The following is a 23,960-nucleotide window of genomic DNA, read 5'->3' on the forward strand; positions in this document are numbered from 1 at the left end:
TCAGCCATTAATCTGCTCTTGAGAAATTCTATACCTGAGAAACATCCTGAGTAAATAAAGGTGGATGCAGGAGGAATTCCAGTCGGCTCAGCTCAGAGTTCATGCTTGCATTTGTACCTGGCTACACTGAGGACAAATCAGACATCTAGGGGCTTCCCAGATTTGCAGGGACAAATTCCTTGATGAGAGGTGGGTTTCAGTGTTTTCTGGTCACCACAGGCTGCCAGAGATTTTTTTCTTCACTGTTTTCTTCTTCTTCTTTTTTTTTTTTTTATCTTCATGAACATAGCTGTTTTAGTAATAAAACTAGATTGCATTTCATTATCAAACACTTCCAATCCATGCCTGGGAATGAGTTCACAGAGCACGTGCAGGCACTGCATGTCCATGGAGACAAGGAGAGGAGACAGGAAAGGTGAATCTGAGAAAAATCAGTGGTAGCTACTCCCTGTGAGGCAGTAAGACCAGTGAGCTGAGTTGTTCTAGAAAGGAGGTGCAGTCTAATGTGTCCACTGTCCCAGAGAAACAAATCCTGCATGGCTCAGAGTAACACATCACAACTCACTAAAGCCAAACAAAGGCCACAACAGTGCTGACTGAACGGGATTTCAGCCTCCTTCCATCCTGCTTCTAGGGTCAGGCTCCATTCTATGTATCTCTGTTTTCCCTGGCCCCATTAAAGACTTCAAGTTGTTTTTCAGAAGCTTGTCATGGACACAGCCACCCAAATAGCAGCAGCCGCAGCAGACAGCCAGCAAAATTTTCCCAAGCTTCCTGTGTGACCCATAGTAAAACCATACCCAGACAGCTCTCCGCTTCAATAGAAGCTTAAAAAGTACCTCCTCACAGCTGCTCTGAGAAGCAGTTCAGCTCTGGAGACTCCCCTGCTGGCGACCCTGGGATTGCTCTTGACCACTACCCCAAGAAGAGACCCCACTGCCTTATCCAAACCCTAAAACAGCCTGACTTTCCACTCCTAAAAGGTGTGCATAGGATACTCAGGTGTGTTTGATAATGCCCTCAGAACTGTGGAAATAAGCCAAAAGGGCTTTCTCATGGGTCAGTCTTGGTGAGGTGCAGGGCTGCAGCAGCTGCAGGTGGGCTGTGAAGATGCTGTGTGGTCCTTGCAGGAGACGTCTGAGCTAGGAAAGCCCTGGGGTCTCCTTGGACTATATTTTTGGAAGTTAGGTGCCTGGAAATATTTTCTCCTTTTCACAGGATGCTTTTATGGTCATATTAACACCTAAAGTCCTACAGCAGTAGGACTGTTTCATGTTCTAGAGCACTTTAGGATCCTCCCTCTGATGCCTGGTGGGAACTGGGAAGCTTTTCTATGTGTGACAGTCTCCATAACTGACTACCAATGTGTCAAAAGCCTGACTACACCCACACCAATGATGAATTATGCCATTTCCCTTGTCGGCCTCACTCGTTGTGTCTGTCCCAAGATACTGTCCCATCATCTTTCACAGCTGTAATATATGATGTTCCTCCTGAGACACCACTGCAGGTGGACATGACATAGGATGAGCAGCTGTCTGTTGCTATCTCCTTCTGACAGTCTGGAATGAAAAAGAAGAAATTCGTGCCTGTAGAGAGGTGATGTAAAGGGCAGACAGGGAGGAAAGTGAAGGTTATGGCAGAGTGAGGCAGGTTTGAGTGACTGGCTGTGCATATCTGTGTTTGCTTCACAGTTAATGCAGGGAATACACTGCACTGGGTTTGCTTCTAGAAAATGATGTGCAAGGATCTGTGCAAAGCCTGGGACAGCCCTGCTCTGAAGGGCTTGTGCCCTGGGACGATGAGCAGATAATCAACCCTAAGATCCCTCTGCCCAAAAATCCCAAGCCCAAAGCAGAGAAGCAAAGCTTCACTGGGGTAAGGCAGGGCTGGATCTGCCAGCAGTCTCGAGGTGGCGTGGCTTTATTTAACACATTCAGTCCTAGCAGTGGTTTGTCCATAGTGCCTCATAGAGAGAAGCAAATACCAAATCTTGGCAGGCTCCCACCTGGCTCTGTTGGCTTTGTGCTCTCACACCTCACTCTCATCTCATCTCATCTCATCTCATCTCATCTCATCTCATCTCATCTCATCTCATCTCATCTCACCAAGGTGAACACTCCCCCTCCACCTTCCATTTTCCTGTGCTCCAGCCCAAACACTCAGCCTTGCTTTGCTGTGCCCAAGTTCCCTGCAGGCCATGCAAATAAAACCATTCCTGTGGTGGCAAATGTGCCTGTATTTTTGGCTCACCTTAGGGAAATTCTCATTCAGCTTATGTCCCTGTATCCTTGAAACCTAATCAGGTAAGGGGGGAGGAAAACTCCCCTCTGTAACGATGGGCAAGTCTAATAGCTGCAGGCTTGGATTATTACTTTCTTCCTGTTAAGCAATGAATTTAACCAGAAAACGAACTGGCCATGAGGAATCTGGACACCCTGCTTTCAGTTTATAATACAGCCAGCCCTAAAACACGTGGCAGTGCAGCAGAGCACGTTTCAAGACCTGCCCCGTGTGCTTGTGTTCCTCAGCCCTGTTACCAGGCAGACTTTCATCTCTGTTATCTCCAAAGAAATAAAGAGAAGGAATTAAATTAAAAATTCAAAACCCGTTGCTCTCCTCCCAGCAGCAGGAGGGCAAAATAGCTGGAGATCCTGAACAGTGAAGCTCAGGATGCAGGTCCCAGCCAGAGATCTTGTTCAGCTTTGGTGGCTGCTACCAGAGCCCAGGAATGTGGCCAAGCACAAGGAAAGGGTCTGGAGGACATGGAGTGTTTTCACCCTCCAGGCCCTGGGGCTGTCAGAAGTCTTCCAGCTTCTTGGGATGATTGCTGTACCCTTGCCAGGAGACACTGCCCCTCCAAAGGAAAGCCTCAAAATGGACTTATTACCTGTGAAAATGTGTGGATACAAGAGATGGAGTCAGACATGGCTTGGGCAAGAGCTTTGGATGCAGGTGTTGTATCTCTGCCAGGGCACCTTGACCCTGCTCTGCCATCCCTGCAGCCAGGGATCACTGAGCACTGGCCCTTCACAGGTTTGCATGGTAGCTGGAGGTACTCATTTTGGAAACAAAAAATCATCTGCAACTGCCCATTCATTTCACCTAGGACACAGAAATCAGACTGAGAATTTGTGTGTAAACATATTGAAGAGAAGCCCCCTTAGCAGGAGGCTGTGCAGTAGTAAGGTAATTTCTTTTTCCTGAAAGTTTTAGTTTGCTGTCACAGAACACTGGCAGGGCCTCTGAAAGTCAGCTTCTACTTGAGTACCTCTGCAGGTGAACAGGGCTGCTGCTGCTGCAGGGATGGCACCTGCCTCCAGAGCAGAACTGACTCCCAGTGCTTTAGGCTGGATGTGCTCTGACGACAAGAGCAACAAAGACACACCAGTGAAGTTCTCTGTCCATGAAGACAGGTGGCCAGCTGTGCTTAATAATTTTCTCTTCAACAGCCTTGTTGTTTTGAAGATGTTTACACACTGTGGACACATGTAGATAAATGAAGTCTACAGTTGTCCCTGGGTGGGGGTTAAGAATTTGAGCACAGAGCAAGGATCACAACATGGAGATTTCCCCAAACCCAGCAGCAGGACATCAGCAGAGCTGTGGGAGGGAGATCTGGGACCAGGACTCGCTGTGCCAATGCCATCCGCAAATGGCTGTGCTCCCATCATACTGAAGCCCATGAGGAGCATCTGTGGCTGCTGCAGGTATTTCCCATTCTTGGAGCATCACTGTGGAGTGTGATAGCTGGGTAATGAGTTTCTTTAGTCTTGCTTGAATGCTCCCGGCTCTGCAGACACAACTTCTCAGTGTTTGACACCAAAGAGCAGATCAGTAGCTGATTACACACTACCCTGCCCTGAACAGTTAGTGGGACTTCTTTCAGGTAATACACGTGTGTATAATGATCATTTCTGTGCTTATCTCTCTACCAGACTCAGGTCTGCAAAGGCAAGGGAAAAAACCATAGGGGCTTTCAAAAACCTCTTAAAATCTTTCAGCATAACAAAGCCAAAGAGTGTTGTACTAAAAACTCAGCTCCTGGGACTTGCAGCCCTGTCCCCTTTGTACTCATGACATCCAGGGCAAAAGCAATGAGAACAGCTTCCCTCTTTCCTCTTCTCTCTCCAGTGACCTTCTTCCATCCCAGCTCCTTGCAGCATGAACACTAGTGAAGGAGTGATGACTCTTGCCAGAATATAGCAGTTCACTGTCAGGGAAGTGGGCTGGGCATTTTCATGTTGTTCCTGGCTTGGTGAACCAGAAAGTGGAGTAGAGCAGCTGGATGGATGTAAAGGACAATCACATCCTAAAAGATGAATGTAGGTTAGATGTACAATAAAACCTCCACCACTGGAACTCAGGAACAGATATTTTACCCTTCCTGTGTGGAGACACAACTTTCTAAGAGAACTGTAAATTTTTACACTTCCAGGAGATGTGCTGTTTTGGAGAAAGGCAGCCTAACCTGTAGCTAAAGAAGGCCACAGCCCAGTCTGACTGGATATATTTCACTGAGCTAAACTAATCCAGGTGTGGTAGGAGGAATCTTGCTTGGCACAAACTGGTTCTGTATCTGATGCAGCAAATCCCATGGGGAAAAAGCAGGAGAACCAATTTGACAAAGCACAATAAAGACCAATAACAGATAATAATTCATATTTCAGTAGGGCATCTTTCATGCTGAGGGATACAAATGATTTGGCCAGTGTTTAAAATTCAGCCACCTCTGGAGTGGAGCATAGCTGTGCATAGCATCTGACATGCCTCACTGTTGATATATTTGTTAGTATGTAAATTGCCAATCAGTTTATCTTCAAAAGGTTATTGCAGAGCCAGATGATAACTCAGTCCTATGTAATGCTTAATATCTGTGTACTGATAGTGCTTGAAACCTCAAAGCCCTGGCACTTTTTATATATGCACATCTGTATGTGTGTATTTCCCTTTTACACACACCAGTAAACCTGGTCTTCAACTTGTGCAAAAGATGGATTAAAAAAAAAAAGAAAATAGTGGGCCTGTATAGACCACTTAACTAATGTTACATATATTCCTACATTTATTTCTAATTTCTCTCCTTTCTATTTCATATGCTGCCAGTGAAAGGGAAAGCTGGATTCCCCAGATAAAGTAGGAAAACACAAGAAGGCTTTCCAGGAGATGTATGCAGGCAAAGACTGAAATGCATGGATTTATGCACCTTCATATACAGTAGCCCTTTTGTCAGGGCAGCACTGAAAAAATTGTAATTAATGTTGTGCAGCTTACCCTGGGGACAGTGCAGCCAGTGCCACTGGTACCTCTGGCTCTATCCTATTTGGCCTCTCCTGACTGGAAAGTTGTCACACTTGGCAAAGGGATTTGGGGATTAAGCTGCCTGTTCTCTTTTCCCGTGGTGTATTTTTGCTGCACTTGAGCTAAGTGGGCCTGTGGGTTTAGGAGCTCTGGAGCAGGCTCCTGCAATGGTTCTGAGAGTCACCAGGAGCTCCCCCGCCTCCTAATCCCAGACTTTCCCCAGGGGACTTCACCTACTTTCCCAGGATGCCTTGAAAATAGAAGGCAAGTGAAAGGGCAATGTGACCACTCTTGCCATGACCAAATGGTGCAAGAGCCCCTACTTTTATCATCTCCCTTATCCCATTACTCTACTCGGGCTGCTGATGCTTGCTCTTCCATCTGGCTCGCAGCCCCCTGAGCTGCCAGCCCAGCAGACACCCCCTGCCACAGCACCGTGAGTACTTCCCTGGATCCCACTGCTGGTCGTTTTGCCTGTTGGGATCCTGAATGGTTGGTATCCATCATCATGGCACAAGTGCATCCTGCAGGCAGCTGCTCTGGCAGACACCTGCAGAGGAAGCCCTTTATATTTATGGCTGGTTTTTAGCTCACTGCCAGTAAAGGCAGTTCAGCTTCACTCCGTAGATGCATCGTTTCAAAAGGAGGTGCTTCTGCCTACGGTGCACATTTGTGCCAGCAAGCATTTTGACTTTCTGCCAAACACTTAAGTGACCTTACGGCAGGATTGGAAGGCAAGGCTCTGGAGCTCCACCACTCTGTGGACCCTGTGGGCCTCTGTTCTCCTCTCTGCTGCCTTCTTCATGTGTTTTTGTTCATCATCTCTGCTTTCAGGGTTGCCTGAGACATTATGAAAGAAATGCCTTCACCACTGAGACGATAAGGAACTTGATCTCACATAAATGGGGATGTTCTGAGAACCATTTTAATTTTTGCTAATCATCAGATGAAAAATGAATTACTTCAGATGTCATGTGCTATTGCACAGGTCTTGTAACGTTTGGGAAAGCCTTAACAGAGTTACCAAGTAATTGAAGGGCTCTACATGAGTGAACTTTGTAATTGCATATTCTTCTCCTTGAGTCTGGGAGGCAGAAAGGAGAAACGGATCAGGCTACGTCTTAATGAAACAGCTCAGTCCTGCAGTGCTAGTGAAGCCAAAAGTAAACAAACCACGCTCATTATTTTATATCACAGCTCCCCAGCTGCTGCAGCAGCCATGTGTGTGTTGTCTCCCACCTCGCTTCTGCTCTCAGCCCCCTGCCAGGCTGTCCTCAGCCTTCACCCCAGGTGCACCCAAGGCCAGCAGCCCACCTGAGAGCTCTACCTCGTGCCACAGGAGACACAGACAGCTTTGGAGACCGGCATAAAGAGAGACCACCCCAAATGGAGCAAGAAAACCTCCTGCATAGCTGTTCCTATCCAAACCTGTTGGGACAGTCCCTCCTCTCATGTCCTCATCTCTACTCCCAGATGGGAAACACCACCTTCGAGTAATGGAGATTTCCTCTGTGCTTCTTTTTGCACCTTATTATTGGCTTCCACTTACTGAGTGTGCACATTCCCCACCACACTGCCCTCAGTCCTGGTGGGGAGTCACTTGAGTATGGCAATGACCACACTCAAATCCTGGCTGCTATCATCTTCTGCTCCCCTCCACTGGTATGCTGCTGATACCAGGGCAAAGCAGCTCCTAAGTAGTTGCTGCACTTTTGGAAGGAGCATCTCATTGCTGTATGGCTGCCAGTAGCACCTGGCCTTTATCTCATTCCTGAAGAACCCGGGGAGATTACGCAAACATTACAGAGTAAAGATTTTCTCCGATCTAATGCTGGAGGATTTTTCAGCTTTCTCTGAAAGAAAAAGAAGAAAAAAGACAAAAAGCCTATTGGTCTGTTTGTTTCACTGTCTTTAAAAGTGGGGTCTATTGTCTGGAGACTCGAACCAGCATCCATTTCTGTGGATTCTCCATGGCTGCTCCTCAGCAGCTGATGGCATAATGTTTCCTGAAATGGCCATTAGCTGAATATCTTTATGAACAGCTTCCCAGGGAAGTAACTGCAAAGTTCAATTTGCTGAATTATGAGCACATCTCAGATAAGAATTGCATTGTACGGTACTTGCATTCTGAAAGCATTAACTTTATACTTTGAACTTAGATAATAAGGAATAATTGCTATTTTTTTCATGAAAAGAAAGAAGTATATTTAGAAAAATTTTAGTTAGATGAAGCTTTCTCTAGTGAAAAAGCCATTTGTACCAAAAGAACCTAAATAGAAAACCTCTTTAATTGATTGAAGATTTATTACAAGAAGCCATAACTTAAGGGTACTTGATTTGTGCTGAAGTGTTGTTTGACTTCATGGTGTCGCATCAGAGTTATCCCAGCCTCACATCCTCGGGAGCAAAATTGAGTTCACTCTTGTATCTCACACAGAAAAAAAAAATGTAAGTATTGTCTGAAATACTTTAAATTTAATTAAGAAGAGCCAGAGTGAAACAACAGTGGATTTCTTTTTCAGAAGTAATTAGAGTGTACTAGCTCATGAAAGAATGGGGGTCTACAGTAAATCCCCACAAGCTTAAAGCCCTTAGTATCTTGGGTGAAAGCCCAGGAGCTACAGACTATGACATTTCTTCTCTGGGATGCTGAAATGGCTCCACTCAGTATTCAGGACAAGTGTGGAGCTGAACTCGCTGTAACACCCAAGGTGCTCAGGGGTGTTCAGGTATCTTTATTTCACATGTGATTTCTAGGCACTGATGGCTCTTCACTTAATCGGTGCCATTATCACACCTGATGAGGCACAGCAGGTGATATTTGAGACACTTGCCTTTTGATTCCTTGCAACCATGCAACATTTACTAAGAATTACTTAAATCAGCTAATCAAAAACATGTTCAATGACATTAGAATGAAGTGGGTTGTAGAACACATAATTCAAGTAATTTTTCTTGTGAAAATCCTTCTGTAGAGAGAAAAGCAAATAAATACCATATATTGTAACCTCCCCACTCCTTGGGCTATTGATAATTAATTCCTGATTCCTTATTCCATATTTCAGGTAAGGTTCAACTTTTTTCTAGTGGAACAGTTTTTCAGGATCAGTCTCAGCTCCTTCATCATGGGTTTTCTGGTGGCAACAGCAGCATAGTAGGAGTGCTTGCAGGTCCCTGTGTTTGCTGAGGAACTGATTTGCTCTGAGGACTGACTTGTTCTGATTTGCTCTCATTTGCTCCCATTTGCTCTCATTTGCTTATTTGCTCAGAGGAGAACTGATGGGTCAGGATTCCTGTTCAGAGGAATGTCCTCTGAGAAGGACCTGTCTGTTGGCAAGACCTGCACACACAGATGGAGTTGAGCATCTTTCCTCTCAGTTAAGGGGGCCCTTAGGAAGTGTCCTTCCCTCTCACTTCCCCTGCAGTGTTTGACTCAGGTGAGAACCAATCCCCAGCATCCCTTTCTATGCTGTCTCTCTTCCCTGGCCAAGTGGGACTTAAATCAAATGGCTCTCTGCCCTTCACCTTTCACTGCCCTGAAACCAGGTGTTAAAGTACTCCATAGCTCATTGCACATAAAATGCCCTGTGATTCTCTGTTGCTCACAAAAATGCATTTTTTTTTCTGCTCCTTTGAAGGAAATTTATGTTAAGCCATGAGACACCCACCCCTTCCTGAACCAACTCCGTTTGTCTTTTACCAGTGGTGGCAAAGAAGTACCCAGAGCTGATGGATAGTACCAGGCTGTGGGCAAACACGACCAAGTTGCTCTCAGATAAATACTGAAACAGCCTTAGCCTAGATTAAGTCCTTTTTAAACTTTTTTATACTGAAAAGGGATTGGACCATGTTGAAATATTTTATATTAAACTCTGCAACTTTCCTGTTTTCTCTTCTGTTACCAAGGCAAATGCGCCCCAGCTCCCTGACAGTTCACATTAAGCTCAGTGGAGCTGTGTTCAATCACCTTGCCCTGGAAATCAGTGAAGGAGCGAGGGCAGAGCCCCCACTCCAGACTGCTCCCAGGATGAGTCACCAAAGCAAAGGCTCCTGCCTGAGGGAGCCAGAGCCACCTCTCTAATGCGCTGGGCTTTCTGCACCCGGGACTTCTCAAGTCTCTTCCTCCTCCTTTCCTTTCTTCATGAGATTTTATTCCTTGTCTTCATTTCTCTCTCCCACCTTCCTGCCAGCAGAACTGTTTAGGGGAGGAAAGAAGGTGTCCATCCTCTTTCCTGCTCCTTGGCAGAGCTGAGAGATGGGTGTGCAGAGGAAACCCATCCCTGCTCCTGCCTGGCTGAGTCTGTGGCGCCATTGCTTTACCCTTTGGGAAGGTGGAATATGGAGGTTGCCCTCAGGCCTTTCTTACCTGGCACCCATCCCTGTTAATAAGCAGTGGGGTTCCCCTGGGAGCACATGGACAGTGCCATGAGAAGTCTTGCTTTGGAACATCCTGCTCACAGGTGGCAGAGTGGGAGCAGGGCAATTTGGTAAAGAGAGCAGCCAGTGCAATGGTGCAGCTTTGGGATTTTGCAGTTCTCTGCTTAACAGCCTCGAGAAGGGACTGGCCAGATGCCTCTTCCCCACATCCCTATACTGTTGTTGGGCATGAGGGCACAGGGGATTTGACCCACTGTCTGCCTCCAGAACGGCTGGAACTCTTGAGTCATATGCTTCAACCAAAAAAAAAACATGTTTTGACTTAAAACATGGGCAAGTTTTGTTCCTACCCTGATGAGCAGCCAGATGAGGTGATGGTCCCTCAGCTCTGCAGTAACAGAAGAGTCCGGTAATGCTCAGAAAATGGAAAGTCTCCCTTCCCACTTCTCCATCCCACTCCCAAATTCTGAGCTGACACCTCTGTCATTGTCTGTCTCAGCAGTGGTGACAGGCACAAAACACTGCAGATGGGAAAGAGCAGAGAAAACATAAAATTTCCCTGGTCCTTGGTAAAGCCAGAGGCTGTGGGCATCAGCTGCTCAGCTGGGAAGTCATGCCTCTTGTGATGGTGGTGGGATGAGTTTTCCTGCAGAAGGAGGATGTGAAGCAGGTCCCACCCCGCCTTCCTCGCAGCTGTGGCTGCAACCTTTCATGTTTTCATCAGAAAGGTGCAGAAAAAGCCTGAGCAGCGTGGCAGCCCCAGCACTCCTTGCAGGTGCCGCAGCAGCAGCCTCTGTGGGTGGAAAGACAATTTGTGTTGTTTTTGGAGCATTGGGAGCTCTGCAGACGTGATGGCTTCTCAGACAAGACTCACTGTGGAACAAATGTCAGGTTTCAGCTCAGAACCTTGTGAGACACATCCCTTTCCCAACCAGCACCCACACTCCCAGACATCACCAAAATACTCCTGATGGTCCCAGAGGTGTGTGTGTTGGTTTTGCTGGGTGCACTAAAACTGAGATCCCTTTCTGCTCACACCCAGCCTGTAGGCAGAGATGCCTGAGTCTTGTTGCTGGATTTTTCATTGTCCTATGAAAGATAAGTGCCCCATTCACCAGGCTACCAGAACAGCTAATATCCATTGAAAATTGCAGAAAACCATGAAAAAGCAGAGCTGTGCCCCTACCACACCCATCTCAGAGCCCCCAGCCTGACATGCCCAGCTGTGGCTGCTCCTTCGTACCCAAAAGGCTGAGGAATCCTAGAGAGGGACCCCTGCCTTACCACAGCTGAGCCCTGCAGAGACATGATCCTGACCCAGGGAGCTGCCAGGCCCAGAGCACACACCAGAGGTTTCAGCCAGACAGTCACAGACTTAAAATCACAGCTGAGCAACAGAAACAATTGTCCAAAGATGGATTTTTCTCCTTTATGGAGATTCATTTTCTCTTGCCAATGGGATGGGGGTACTCATAGCACCCCAGGGCACACAGATCTTCCCTGCCATGGACAGTGCTGTCTCTGCATACCACAAGGATATCAGGTCTTGAGTGGGGGGAGCTGTGGGATGAGCCAGTTCTGATCACAGAGATGGCAGTCTGGATGACTTCATTTTCTAATAGCTTGCATAGATTTTCTATAAGCTCTCCAGATTTTAGGGAGGTGCCCAGTTCGGATATTCCCCCAGCTGGGTCAAGAAAAGTCTCTCAGCAGATTTCTGCCAAGATGCACCCAGCTCTGCTGAGGTGCCTGGGGAAATGCCATCTCACCAGAGCCCCATACATAACCATGTCCTGTGCTGTCCTGACACCACAGGTCACCTAGGTCCACTCCTCTGGGTCCACACTGTGTCAGTTTCCCCCAGTGCTGGAGAATTTCATGCAATATAATACATATATATATACACACATAGATACCTATTCCATGTCCCTTGTTGCCTGTTGCTGGCTGGCACATGCTTGGGGAGGCATTTAAGATGCTGGTAATAACACATGTGTAGTTCAAAAGGATGGAAAGGCAACTCTTGTAAGTGTGTGAAGATGGAGTGGTCATTAGTACATGTTTATTGAAGTTTATCAGCTCTGCAACAATGGGCTGCTCTTTGTCATTGGACTTAATTTGTCTGTAATTATGTTCCTAATATAGAAGTCATTTGGTATTTATTTGCTGTAATAAAACTTCTTATTGTATTTAAACTCAATGTGAAGATTTAAGTATATTTAGGAGATGCAGCTGAAGACCTGAAATTAAATGACCCTGGCTTCCTTTTGCAAAAAAGACAAACTCAAATAAATGCTGGCAGTCAGATGCATGCATGCAGATCTGTAAGCAGCAGCAGCTGCATGTACATCCCCAGAATGAGATGTTAGCCCTTGTGATGGGACAGCTCCTTCAGCATCTTCTCATTGACCTGCTCTGGCCCAGGGCACTGCTCCTGTGGCTGATGCTTGTGCTACCTTTTATACCTGAGCAGGGAAGATGCACAGGTGAAGGAAAAACTGCAGGTCTTGGTTTTCTATCTTGGTTTTCTGTACAGCTTGCACTGGCTTTCAAAATGTTTGCTTTAATGGTTGTGGTAGCGGATGTTGGTAACATGGCTCTTTCCAACTGAGCTGGTGCTCAGGAGCAGCCCAGGTGCCAGACATAGGTCAGCACAGCTGGGCCAACCCAGAAGACCAGCCACATGCTGGTCCAGTGACACCACCATCCCCAGCCCTGCCCTGTTCGAAGGTGACTGGGTGGGCAAATCTGCTGTACTCAATTTGCAGTTAAAAGAGCAGGCCTGGGAAACACATGCCATGTCTGCCTGCTGGTGGGTGAGCAGCTGCAGCTGTGGATGTGTGGATGGGCTCCCAGCACTGATAAATGACAGATAAAAGCCAGGCGAAAACACTCCACCAACACGCAACAGGGGTGGGGTGATGCTGCTCCTGATGTGGTTATTTTCTCCCTGGATATACCAAACACCACAAGCAAGCACTGGCAATATTTTTTTTCCGTCCTTTCTCAGCACTCCTCCCAATAGGCTTTAAATAGCGGGGGCCAGATAATCATTAAGCACTTTGACGTCTTGCAGTGGGTACAGATAGGGAATCCAGATGGAAAGGACAGAGCTGGAGCAGACGTGCACTACTGGTGCATCTTCAGCAATATTGTCCTCTTCAGGGTAAAGCCAGTTCAGCCTGGCCTTGCTCTTGCTGCTCCTTGAGACAAGCTCCCATCACAGAAATAGGAAGGAATATTACATATAATTGTTTAGTATATTGCTCTTTCCAGAAGTAGGGAAAGAGTATTTCATGCATATGTTGAAATGGTTGTGGCTGGGGCAGAACACCCTTCCCTTTTTTTTAAACTCTTTTTTTTTTTTTTTCTAATATAGGCTTGGATAACAGAAAAAAAAGAAAAAAAAGGAAAGGTGCCCTGACTCCAAAGCACACTTGTGTGTTTCAGAAGAACAAGATGGTAGTGAGCAAGCTGAGAAGGAAGCTTGCAGATGGGGAGCATTTCTCCACTAGTTACTGTCAAAGGAAAAATGCTGCTTAGACTCATCCCAGTGATGGGATATAACTCTACAATGGGAAGAGTATTATTGCAAAATATACTATTGCAAAAAAAATGTTGTGAAGTAGGGAAATAGGCCCTTAAGGAGTTTTTGGAGAGCAGTCCACAAAGGGAATTGGTGGGAATGCTGCTGTTTGACCACTGGAGAATATGTTGTGCAGACCCATCTTCTACCTGCCAAAATGGGTATTAAGGATTTAATTTCCATCTCTAATTGTTGTGATTTGTGTCTCACTTTGAGTTTGCTTTTGTGTTCCTGGAGCTTTTAGCAGCAAAGGACTCTGTGCAGCAAAACCTGCCTGTATATCACAGCCAATGGTCTGTTCCTGAGCTCTTTGTACAGCCAGCAATGAGACTCCCTCTCTTTGCTGTACAAAGGATTTATTCCTTTAATATGCCCCTGGTGTTTGTTTGTCTGCTGGTACAGGAGTGCATGTGCACGTGTGTGCATGTGGCAGTGTTTTACAAATGCCTGCTGTGGACAGAATTGGGCTTCACAGTATGCAAAAATAGCTGTGTGCCACATAAAGGATATAATATTTCAGACGGCTGGAGAAAATGTGATAAATTGAGTTTTTGCTAGATTTGCTAAAGTCAAGTTACTGTGGGATTTATCTCCACAGTTGAATCCTGAGATTGTAGGAGCTGGCAGGAGTGTGTGTTTGAGCATCCCCGTTAGGGAGGGAGACTGGGTCCCCGTGGTGCTGTAGGACATCTGTGAACATCTCTTGGCTCTGAAGAGAGAAGCTCAGATTTCATAGACTCATTTATTACAGAGCCCCAGCAGTCAGTGCGAGTCCAGGCTGTAGCTACAGCTTTCCCCCTCTGCCTTTGCCTGGAGGTTGTTGCCCTTAGTTCCTGCTCCATTTTGCTCCATTCCTGATCCCTCATCATCAATGCCTCCAGCTGCTCATTAGACAAAGCCTGGGTCCTGCACTCACCATTTTGAGCCCTTCAAGAGACCCTGGTGTGCAGTGAGGTGGAAAGGCAGGGATGCTGCAGATCTGAGAGGTTTCTGTGTGACCTCCTTAGTGCTGGGTCCACACTTCTGTGCTGAGGAGTGAAGCTGTTGAGAAAATAAGGCTCCAGAGACTGAGATGAGAAGGGCATACCAGAGGCACAGAGCAGTGGTCCCTGTACCAGGCTGGCTCTTGGTATGGAAGAGGTTTGGTGAATGGGGAAGTGGAGGAGTTGCTCCAATTCCTGGTCCCTCACTTTTTTGCCTCCTGTCTGGCATTACCTGCTCTTCTGGGCTCCTTGTAACACTGGTGTTATCCCACCCCAGCCTCAGCCAAGGGCACAAACATGCACAGCCAAACCTGAGCCCCTCAAATTGGACCTCACATGGGGAGTTTGAGTGCCAAGTGTCAGTGCTCACTCCCACTTTCTCCCATCTAATCCTTCCCTGCTGCCCTTCTTCTGGTTTTTCATATCACCCCTTTCCAGGTGGAAGAGGTTCATGGAACCTACAACCCTCCTTGCTCCCCCTCTCCCTTTGTATCCCCTCAAATTTGTACTGAAAACCAGTAAGAAGTAGAGCCAAGGCTGGGTTTGTAACATAAACAGTTATTTACAGTTTTGCTAAAATTTCATGAAAGGTGACATTTTTAGGTCACCTAGCTGAAACAAATGAAACTATTAACATGTTTGCATTAGGTTCTGTAAAAAGAAGTATCACTCTTGCCCAGTGTGGTCCTCAGTTCCTCAGGTCCTGAGACCTGATGTAGTGATCTAGAATGAGACAGTTTCCCACCAGGATTAGCAATAGCTGGATCTGGTTCATAACCTGAGGCAGTTGGAATGGATGTCTTTTACCATATCCAGCAGTGTCCAATGCCAGGGTCTATTATCCTGGTGCACCATCAGACTAGTGATGAGGCTGATCTGGGCTGTAAGAGCAAATATCTTCTGCCCAATGCTGAAAGTACAATCCAACCTTCCCTGTCCCATAGATATTCTTACTCTGCTTTTGAAAGCTTTTTAATCTTGGAGCACAGCTAAATACACTACTGGAATCTATAGGATGGCTTTTAAACACAAAACAGTGAGGATTAAAATGCAATGGCTCTGTCCTAGCCAAAATAAGCAACGGCAAACAACTCTAAGGAGTTCCTGAGCTTGTGTACAGAGAGGAATTTAGTCCCATGATGTAACAGGATGATAGCAGAAGAATCAGAATAATACGGGGGTTTTGTGGATACCCTGTTAAAAGCTACACCAGAAGCAAGGGAGTAAACCAGGAGGTTCAGTGTTTTGGCCACCACTCATAACTATTTGGGTCTCAAGCTAGGAAACAATTTGTTCTCCATCTTGCTTAGCTTTTAGGGTGCAAATAGTCAGCCTTGTAGTTCAGCAGTGTGACTGTCTGGGGAAAGTGGACAGTGTGGGAGAGAAACTTCAGGACTTTTTGCCTTCCTGAGCTTGAGAAAGCTACCCTGATCAGAGCAGGCCATCAGTCTGCAGCAGAGGCTGTCTCACAACTTACCACCACCACCAACCTCACTTTCTAAAGTAGGTAGCAGAGACAAAAACCTGAGCGATGAACCAGTGGCATCTGGTTACCAGCAGAGGTGTAACACTGGTTGGGGTCAGTGTGAGTCCTCTGGAGCCTGGTAAGAGTTGTGCTCATCTAGCTTTCCTTCAGTGGCAACAAGGCATCTAAGACCCCAGTATTTTGGACCATTACATCCCTGACAGTCTCAGTTCACATCAGCCAAGCATTATTAGAGGGGAAAGGGCTGGAAGCAGCATGATTGTCTGAGCCAAACCAGGTAAACAGGAAGAAAGTTCAAATGGTGGATGAGGGAGCTTCTGCCATGCAGTGCCACATGTGCTGTGCCTGTGGAAGGAGGGAAGCCTCACTGATGCTGTCTGTCTCTTTCAGGGGGAGTTGCTGAGCCCGTGTCGATGTGATGGATCTGTGAAGTGCACGCACCAGCCATGTCTGATCAAATGGATTAGTGAGAGAGGCTGCTGGAGCTGTGAGCTGTGTTACTACAAGTATCACGTCATTGCCATAAGCACAAAGAACCCTCTGCAGGTAAAGGTACTAGAGACATTTCAAAGTCTATTAATTCTTGTTTCAGTTTTTGTTTCTGGGAGCAACTGGATTTTACGTGTGTGGGTTTTCCTGTGCACGTGGATTCATATGTCTGAGACACTTAGAAAGGATTGTCAGAGGCTGGTCCAGAGAGGCCCCGTGTTCTGCTCAGTGGTTCTGGGAGCATGCCTCAGGAGTCTGCTCTTTCTGTCCTTGGCAATTCCTATATTCACTTTCCTTCTGTTGAAAATTCCACAGTAGTGCTATAACACCTCACAGCCATTCAAATGTGTTCATCCACTGGAGACCACAGGTGTGCCTGTCTCCAGGGCCAGGCAAGGACAGCATCATTGTGGGATTTACTGCAACAGAGCACATAGTCTGTGACTGAGCAGTTGAGACTCCACGTGTTTATAGCTGTGCCATTAATCTTGATCTCCTGCTGAGACTCTGCTGTGTTGGTGTGAGGGATGGAGGAGGCAGATGGAGGGGTTTTAGAACTCTCCTCTCTGATTTCACCACCTTTTTCACTATACTGCTCTCCCACAGTCACGGCATGGCACGAGAGGTGTTGGCTCCAATACTCTGGTCTCCTCAAGCCTGATTCTTGATGAACTTTTGCAGACATGCACACAACAGGTGAAGCACATCTTGATATGTCTGTGAAGGTCATTCAAGGACCCACATTGTTTGTTATCTGAAAAGCATTGTAGTTGAATAAGTCACAGTACAGTCTGGTGATTTAAAATCAGGATTCAGAAACCTGTGTGACTATTAAAAATGGGATAAATTATCCTTAATAGCTATTGATTTATTGTAGGAGCAATGCCTGAAGATGCATTAATTGCCGTGTGCCTTTGCTGAGCACCATTATTGCCTCGGCCATAAGGAAGCACATTACACCCAGGCACTACTGCTTAATCAGCATCATCGGGACTGGAGAGGCATTACAGTGGTTTAGAGACCAGGGTCATGTCTGTAGGGATTTTGGTCTGTCCAGTGCCTGGCCCTCTGCGGGTGCTCTCTGCTGGGAAGCAAGGACAGTGCTGGTGATGCCGCCCAGTTGTACAGGGGAGTGGGGGAGTGTAAACTCCTGCTTTCTCCTTCAAATTGCAATCTCTGTGTGGTTTTTTCTAGGCCTGCGGTCACTTACCACATTGAGGAAAAAGGGACCACCCATTAGGACTCCAGACTTAAATGAAGTAGTGAAATTAGGGAGGCATCATGGAGAAACTTTGCTGAAGGGAAGGAAACACCTGCCTGCTCTCTGAGAGTCCCTACTGCTTCTGATTCAGTTTTCCATAAGTCAATGGGCTGGACACATCAGTAGTTTCATCCCAAACCTCAGACCCAGAATATTTTAATTTCTTGGCTCTAGTAGCTCAGGGCAGATTGAAACACAGGAGGGGAGATGTGGACAAAGTGGCTTTTGTTTATTTCTGGAAAGTTGCTCCATGAGTGCCCTAATGCTTCCTGAGTCTCAAATTCGGTATGTAATGCTGAGCAGCACTGAAGGTTTGTGGGTACAAATTTGTGAGCATTTGTGTCTCCAGAACCACCTTTGATGAGTGACTTCCAAATACTCTGCACTTTCAAGTGGCTCAGGGCAATGGACCAGTGACTTTCTTCCTGTTCCTCACTCAGCTAAAATTTGTTGGAGCTACTCATGAGCAAGCTCCCACCTCACACAAATTTCAGAGCCTGTGCAAAGCTTCTCTCTCTCCGGGCTCTCCTGTCAGAAAGTGGCCTGATCTGCTGGCCTTTGCCATGAACACAAAAAGCGAGTGGCAGAAACAGCTGAGTTAGAGAGCTCAGCTCCAACAGCAAGGGTCCCAGAGGACTATGCAGATCTGGGGCTTGGAGCCTTCACATTGCTGGCTTAGGCTTCACAGCACTTTTCACAGAAGCACTGGGAAATGGAAGATGGGAAGAAGCAACTGGAGTGAAAAGCCACTTGGCCCGGAATAAAATGCAGTGTGTAGAGCTACAGCTGTGTGCCTGGGTGCCCTGTCTGGTGCCAGCACAAAGGCACTGCTGGGGAGCAGATGCTGCACTGGCATTAATTTGCAAAATCCTGTGGGAAGTGGCTGATGTACCAGGCCAGGACTTCCTACCAGGACTAAGGGCTTGGGCCTTCTGTAACCCATCACTGTGGGGGCCCATTTCTCACTACCTCATTTCTCAGTGTCTCTCACTGTCTGGTAAGATGCTGGGAAAAGGAGGCAGAGAGGACACAAGAGTTAGGATGCCCCAGCACTGTATCTCATAACAAGTAACAGCATGTGCAGGTGGGAGGAGCATCCTTTCTCCTTGGTCTGCACCCCACATGTGGATAACACGGGCCAGCTGGACATACAGGCATATCTCAAAGTCCCTGACCTTTCTTCTCATGGTCTGCTGGAACCTGAGCCCAGTTTTATTCTTACAAGAAATCTTTGAATTTCTCAAGCACAGTTTTTGGAGGGCAAATGCTCTAAGAAGTCAAGGTCATCTGTTTTTTCCAGACCAACCATAATACAGGCAAGGACTTGTATTATGTCCTTGTCAAATATTACCCGTTTGGGTGATGCTCTGAGCCTGGCTAGATTCTAAACAGGAACAGAGCCTACCTCTCTCTTGTGTCCTCTCATCTGATAGACTGCTGGGAAGCCAAATCCAGGCAGCTGGCAGACCCTGGGCTCCATGAAGCATGTCCAGTTGGTCTGAGCAGGGCAGCACCTCCAACACCCACATGTTCCCTGAGACCTGCATGTTTCTCTGCCCGTTTTGACATCTGCTGCACATTTTTTGGAGTGCTTAGAAGCACAGCATGGCCCCATGTGTCTGGAGACTCATGGTGTGGGCAGAGAAGTTACAGCCGGGTTCATGCATAATTAACACAGGCTCCTTCCAGCCTCCAGGCTATTATGATGTTTCATACCAGAGAGAGACCTTTAGTCTGCTATTTTGGCAGAATTAATCTCTATGCATTAACCCACCCCACTCCCTGCTCCCTGGATTGCAGGCATTTAAGAGCAAAGGTCTTAAAGCAGCAACACTGCTAATCTGCTGAGACTGGGGGATTAAAATTGTTGGACAACATAGCAGGTGTCCTGCCAAGCACCAGTCAGGTAGCAAATGAGCAAAAATATTCCATCAACTGTGAGCAACCAGGAAATCCAGAGCTTTTGTCCGTCCATGTGTCCATCCATCCATCCATCCATCCATCCATCCATCCATTCATCCATTCATTCTCCTGCTCTCTAGTTTGCCAGTCACCAAGACAGGAATCATGGGCTTGGAGAATTTAAATGCCCCCCTCCATGGCAATACTTTTGTAAAGCCCATGATTTAAAAAAGACCCTGAAGACACAGGGGTTTAGAAGCATGTGATAGTACTGCCTGCACCCTGGTGCTGATACACAGTGGAGAAGGTATCTGCCTCAATGGGCCTCTGAAGTATATTTAATCTATACAGCTCCTTTTTAGTCACTTCTGAGCCACATCCACTCTGATACTCTGATGTTAGCAAAGAGAAAATCTGTTTGAACCAACCTTCCCAACACCTGTCTGCAGTCTTGAGGAGTTCAACTCTGATTTACTGTTATTTCTGACTCTTCCTGCATTGTGGGCTGTTTCAGCTCCAAAGATCCCCAGTTATCCAGTGCTGGTCTCTGCTCTGCTCTGGCTCCATGGTGATGATATTTTAGGAGCTGAGGAGTGCTCTTACATGGCCTCTTCATCAGGATACTCACATCTGCAAGAATGGCTGAGCTCACAGGGTATTTGAACTTCAGCCTGAGATCCTGAGCTAAAAAGCTTGAGGCAAGTTTACTGATGTCTCCTGATTGTCCCAGCCTGCTGAGTCAGTTGTGTTGAGCATGAGCTTTGCTGGTCCCTGCTGAGCTTCAGCTGCAGCCTGCAAGCAATGGGTGCAGTCACTGCAAGAGAGACTTCAGGGCCTGTGTGTTGTAACAGGAATTATCCAGGATGCTGGTGCTGTAGCCTGAGTCTTACCAGATGCTGTGGCACATGAAGGAGGGGGGTTTCCATCATTGCACATTTCCATTATATGGCCCTACTGGGCCCTCCCTCCTCCCTGATGCTTTCTTAGTATCTGAATAAGTGTACAGCAGGGAAGCTATGCCACAGCAGTGGCTTAATTTTGCTTGGTGAATTTATAAAAAAATAGCTGTTCTCTAGAACATAATTGAGGAGGATGCCCAAGGTCTTGGGACAGCAGCAAGGGGAGAGCCACACCTAAGCAGTCTGGCAAATGATCCTCTCCCACCTTCTAGGAAAAACCTCTTCTTGCTTGTGACCCTGGGTTTGAGAATTAAATTGCTGACTAGCACAGCTCAGGATGTTAATGATGTGTATTAAGGGGACGTGTCAGATACAGCAATAAAAATAAACTGAACTGCCTGAGGCAGGCATGGAGGAGCTCTCAGGGGAGTGCAGGAAGGCTTTTCCAGCAAATGAGACTTCTTTGCAAGCTGCTGCAGTGAGACATAGACAGCTTCTGCAAGCAGTATGTGCCTTGGATATGCTGGTACTTGGGAACCTTTGTAGACTGCAGGTGCCAAAGAAAGGGAAATACAGATAAGGCCTTAGATACCGTAGTAATGACATTATTCGTCTGTGTTACATTAGCAGGTTTTCACTTACCAGCCTCTAACATAAACACTGAAACAAATAGGGAAACAGGTTTGTGTCAAATACAACTTGCAGGTTATGAAACAGTGCAAGAGAACAAGTGACATGACTCGAAGGCACCAGTCCCAGCTTGGTCCCTGACTAAAGTCATCACAAATGTCAGACCTGAGCTCCTAAGAAGCCCTTTCTGAAGAATCTGGGTTGCCAAGCTTTGTGATTTGGGCAAAATGGGGAAACCTGGGGAGATTGCTCTGAGACAGAACAGTTTTTTGCACCTGTAGACATGGGTGATGTGCCAAAGCACATGGCCCAGGGGGGTGGTAGCAGGGGACAGACAGACAGCTCCAGACAACTTCTCCAGAATAGTTTGAAGGGTGGAAGCACTTTTGCAGTGCAGGTGGCAGACCATCAGAGAGAGATGTTTGGGCATGCTCTGAAGCCACTGTGAGTCTGGAGCTCACAAAGCTGGTCCTGTTATCCACTAGGAGCCTTTAAAGCTTTTCGGTGCCACCAAGTCCTTAGTTCTGCCCTGTTCAGCACTGGCAGAGCATCTGTGGAGCTTTGTACCTGCCCAAAGGTCACGTCCCTGACTCACAGCCTGGGTGAGCTGAGTTGTTAAAGGTGCACTTCAGTGCAGATCAGTGGCTACCAGGAGCTCGAGTCATTATCAGCTGAGGGAAGAAGGGCTCAGCTTTAGGTCTCTCCCCACAAGGTGGGATAGCTTGACACTGTGATCTTGCTAGATCTTGTACATTTTGAGCTGGAAATTTGAAGGGAGGAGGCTATGCCTGCTGCCAGGCATTCAGACAAAGAGCTTTGGGGGTCTCAGATGTGGCAGTAAAGGGACTCCAGAGTTACTGAGACCTCTCTTTGCAGCTCTAGTGATGACCCAAGGATGATAGGGTCACCTGCCAAATCCCTGATCTGATGGCCATAATGAGGGTTCAAAGGGCTTAGGAAAAGGGATTATTTTCTAAGGGCTGTTGTGAAATCTGAAAGACACGGTGCTGTGATTGAGGTGAGCTCCTAAGGCTACCAGTGCAGGGACACATCAAGCCCACAGCTCCTGCAGCTGAAATTCATCAGCACATTTCACCTCTGAGCAGCTCTTGGGCTTTTCTATCTGAACACTTATGAGGGTAACAGGCTCTATCTTCTGTCTCATGCTAAGATCTTCTATCTCATACACTAAGATGTGTAGCAAAATGGAATTAAAGATGAAAAAGAATTACTCCAGTTATTAGTGGCTCAAGCTAGATGGGGGATGCTAAATTGGTGTTCTCAGGGTTGCCAGAGAGAAAATACAACATTTATTACTTCGTCTATTTTTTTTTAAACTGGAAAATATGAAATTCTTCTGCAAGCTGGCTATTTTCCCCAATGTTCAGCTTTGACCCATTTACCTCCTTGCCGGAGGGTAATCACACCCCTGTGCCACCTTCTGAACAGAGTCAGGACTGCTGCTCTGTGTGTCACTGTCACTTAGTGCCAGATGCAGGGGGAGAGCCTCCTACCCCCTGGCACAGCTGACAGAATTCAGGCTCTTCATTATCACCACAGTGAACTTCCCTGCAGCCGCTGCCAGCTGAGAAGTGTCAGGCACTGTCCCTGCCAGTGTTCCAGCCTTTCTGTTCCCAGCCAAGGGGAGCAGGGTTTGAGGTTTGCACTCAGGTATAACTCTTCTGTTCTCTGACCCCATCCCTTTGACAGTGTACGTAGTGCTACACCTAGCCTCCCTTTCTCTGCAAAGCCATGGTGTTGGCTGTACCTGGCTTCTAGTTGTAGAAAACAGTTCCTTCTTCTCTTCCCTTCATTTGTAATTGCCACCTTGGGAAGACTTGTTGCTACCAGAGGCCTTGCAGTGTGCCAGGCAGATGGTGAGGAGCCAGTCCATTACCTCCTCAAGAGAGAGAAATGATGCAGAATGATTTGGCTGGCACAGGTGCATGTGGGTCAGAGTGAGGGTCCTGCAGTAAAGCCTTCACATGCAGCATCAGGCTGTGCTCCCAGCACTCTCATTCCCTCCCAGTCAGCCACAGGCAGTGGAAAAGGAGAGGACGTCTGGGGGAGGCTGCAGTGGTGAAACTGCAACCCCACAGACATAGCCAAGCTCCGTGTCCACCACAGGAATTTAGTCCTGCAGCTCTGGGCTAATGGCATTACTTAAAAATTTGTCCTGCATTAGCTTATGGTACTGTTGAGAACAAAGCTGAAGAGCTGATGGGAGGATGGCAGAGCTGCTTATGCCACCCTCAGAAAGCAGATTTGTGATGGATGCTGGGTGGCCTTTGCTCTGCTTTACGTCGGGAGAGAAGTTGCACCATTGCACCTCTCCTGTGTACTCCAGCGGCCCTGCAGTGTTGGGACTTCCAGGCTGTTCGCTGTGTGGCCTTCTCAGTCACAAAGGGGCCAGATGTGTGGCTGGATTTGGTGGAGGCATGGAGTGGGTCAGGCTGTGGCAAAGCAGGAGTGGGCTGTTGAAAAGATTGAGTGTCCCCAGTGCTAAGTGTTTGCCTTTGGCTGGTCACCTGTTGGGGCAGATGGCAGGAAGGGGACTGGAGTAGCTGAGCCCAGGGAGGAGACTGGGTTTAGCTGAGCCCAGTCCTGCTTCAGTGGAGAGCAAGTTCTCTATTGGCTCTCTTTGGCTCTGTGGCCATTTCTGTGGCCAGCTAGGAAATAAACTGGTACTTCCCACCTCACTGATATTGCATATCCATGGTAGACAATTTGAGGGCTGTCTGCCCTTGCAGGATGTAAACCAGGGAGCAAGGCTAGCAGAGGCAGAGCAATCTCCTTCTGGCTCAAGGTCTTGTTTGTTCCTCTCCAAATGCAGCCCTCTCCAGGGGAATGCACTCAGTTTAGGGGTTTGGTCACTGAACTGGTAGCAGTGCCATGCGTGCCTGTCACACAAGTCACTTCTTGTCCTTCTCGCCCTTCAGTCAGGGTTCAAAAGTCCTTGCAAAAAACATGGCTAGCTCCTGGCTGGCCTGGCCATTAAAGAGTTATCCAGTACTTGATCTCCCTTCTTACACTGCAGAAGGATATG

At 47.2% G+C, this 23,960-nt stretch overlaps 1 protein-coding gene across 1 annotated transcript in view; it reads left to right on the plus strand.

Moving 5' to 3' along the window:
* Positions 1 to 23,960, plus strand: part of MARCHF4 (membrane associated ring-CH-type finger 4) — a 94,504-nt gene that overhangs the window by 50,019 nt on the left and 20,525 nt on the right. Inside the window, exon 2 of the mRNA XM_062498493.1 lies at positions 16,124 to 16,279. Within this exon, the coding sequence (XP_062354477.1) occupies positions 16,124 to 16,279 (156 nt within the window). The remainder of the gene's footprint in view (positions 1 to 16,123; positions 16,280 to 23,960) is intronic.

This window comes from Cinclus cinclus, chromosome 9 (assembly GCF_963662255.1).
Source record: "Cinclus cinclus chromosome 9, bCinCin1.1, whole genome shotgun sequence".
NCBI classification, from domain to species: domain Eukaryota; kingdom Metazoa; phylum Chordata; class Aves; order Passeriformes; family Cinclidae; genus Cinclus; species Cinclus cinclus.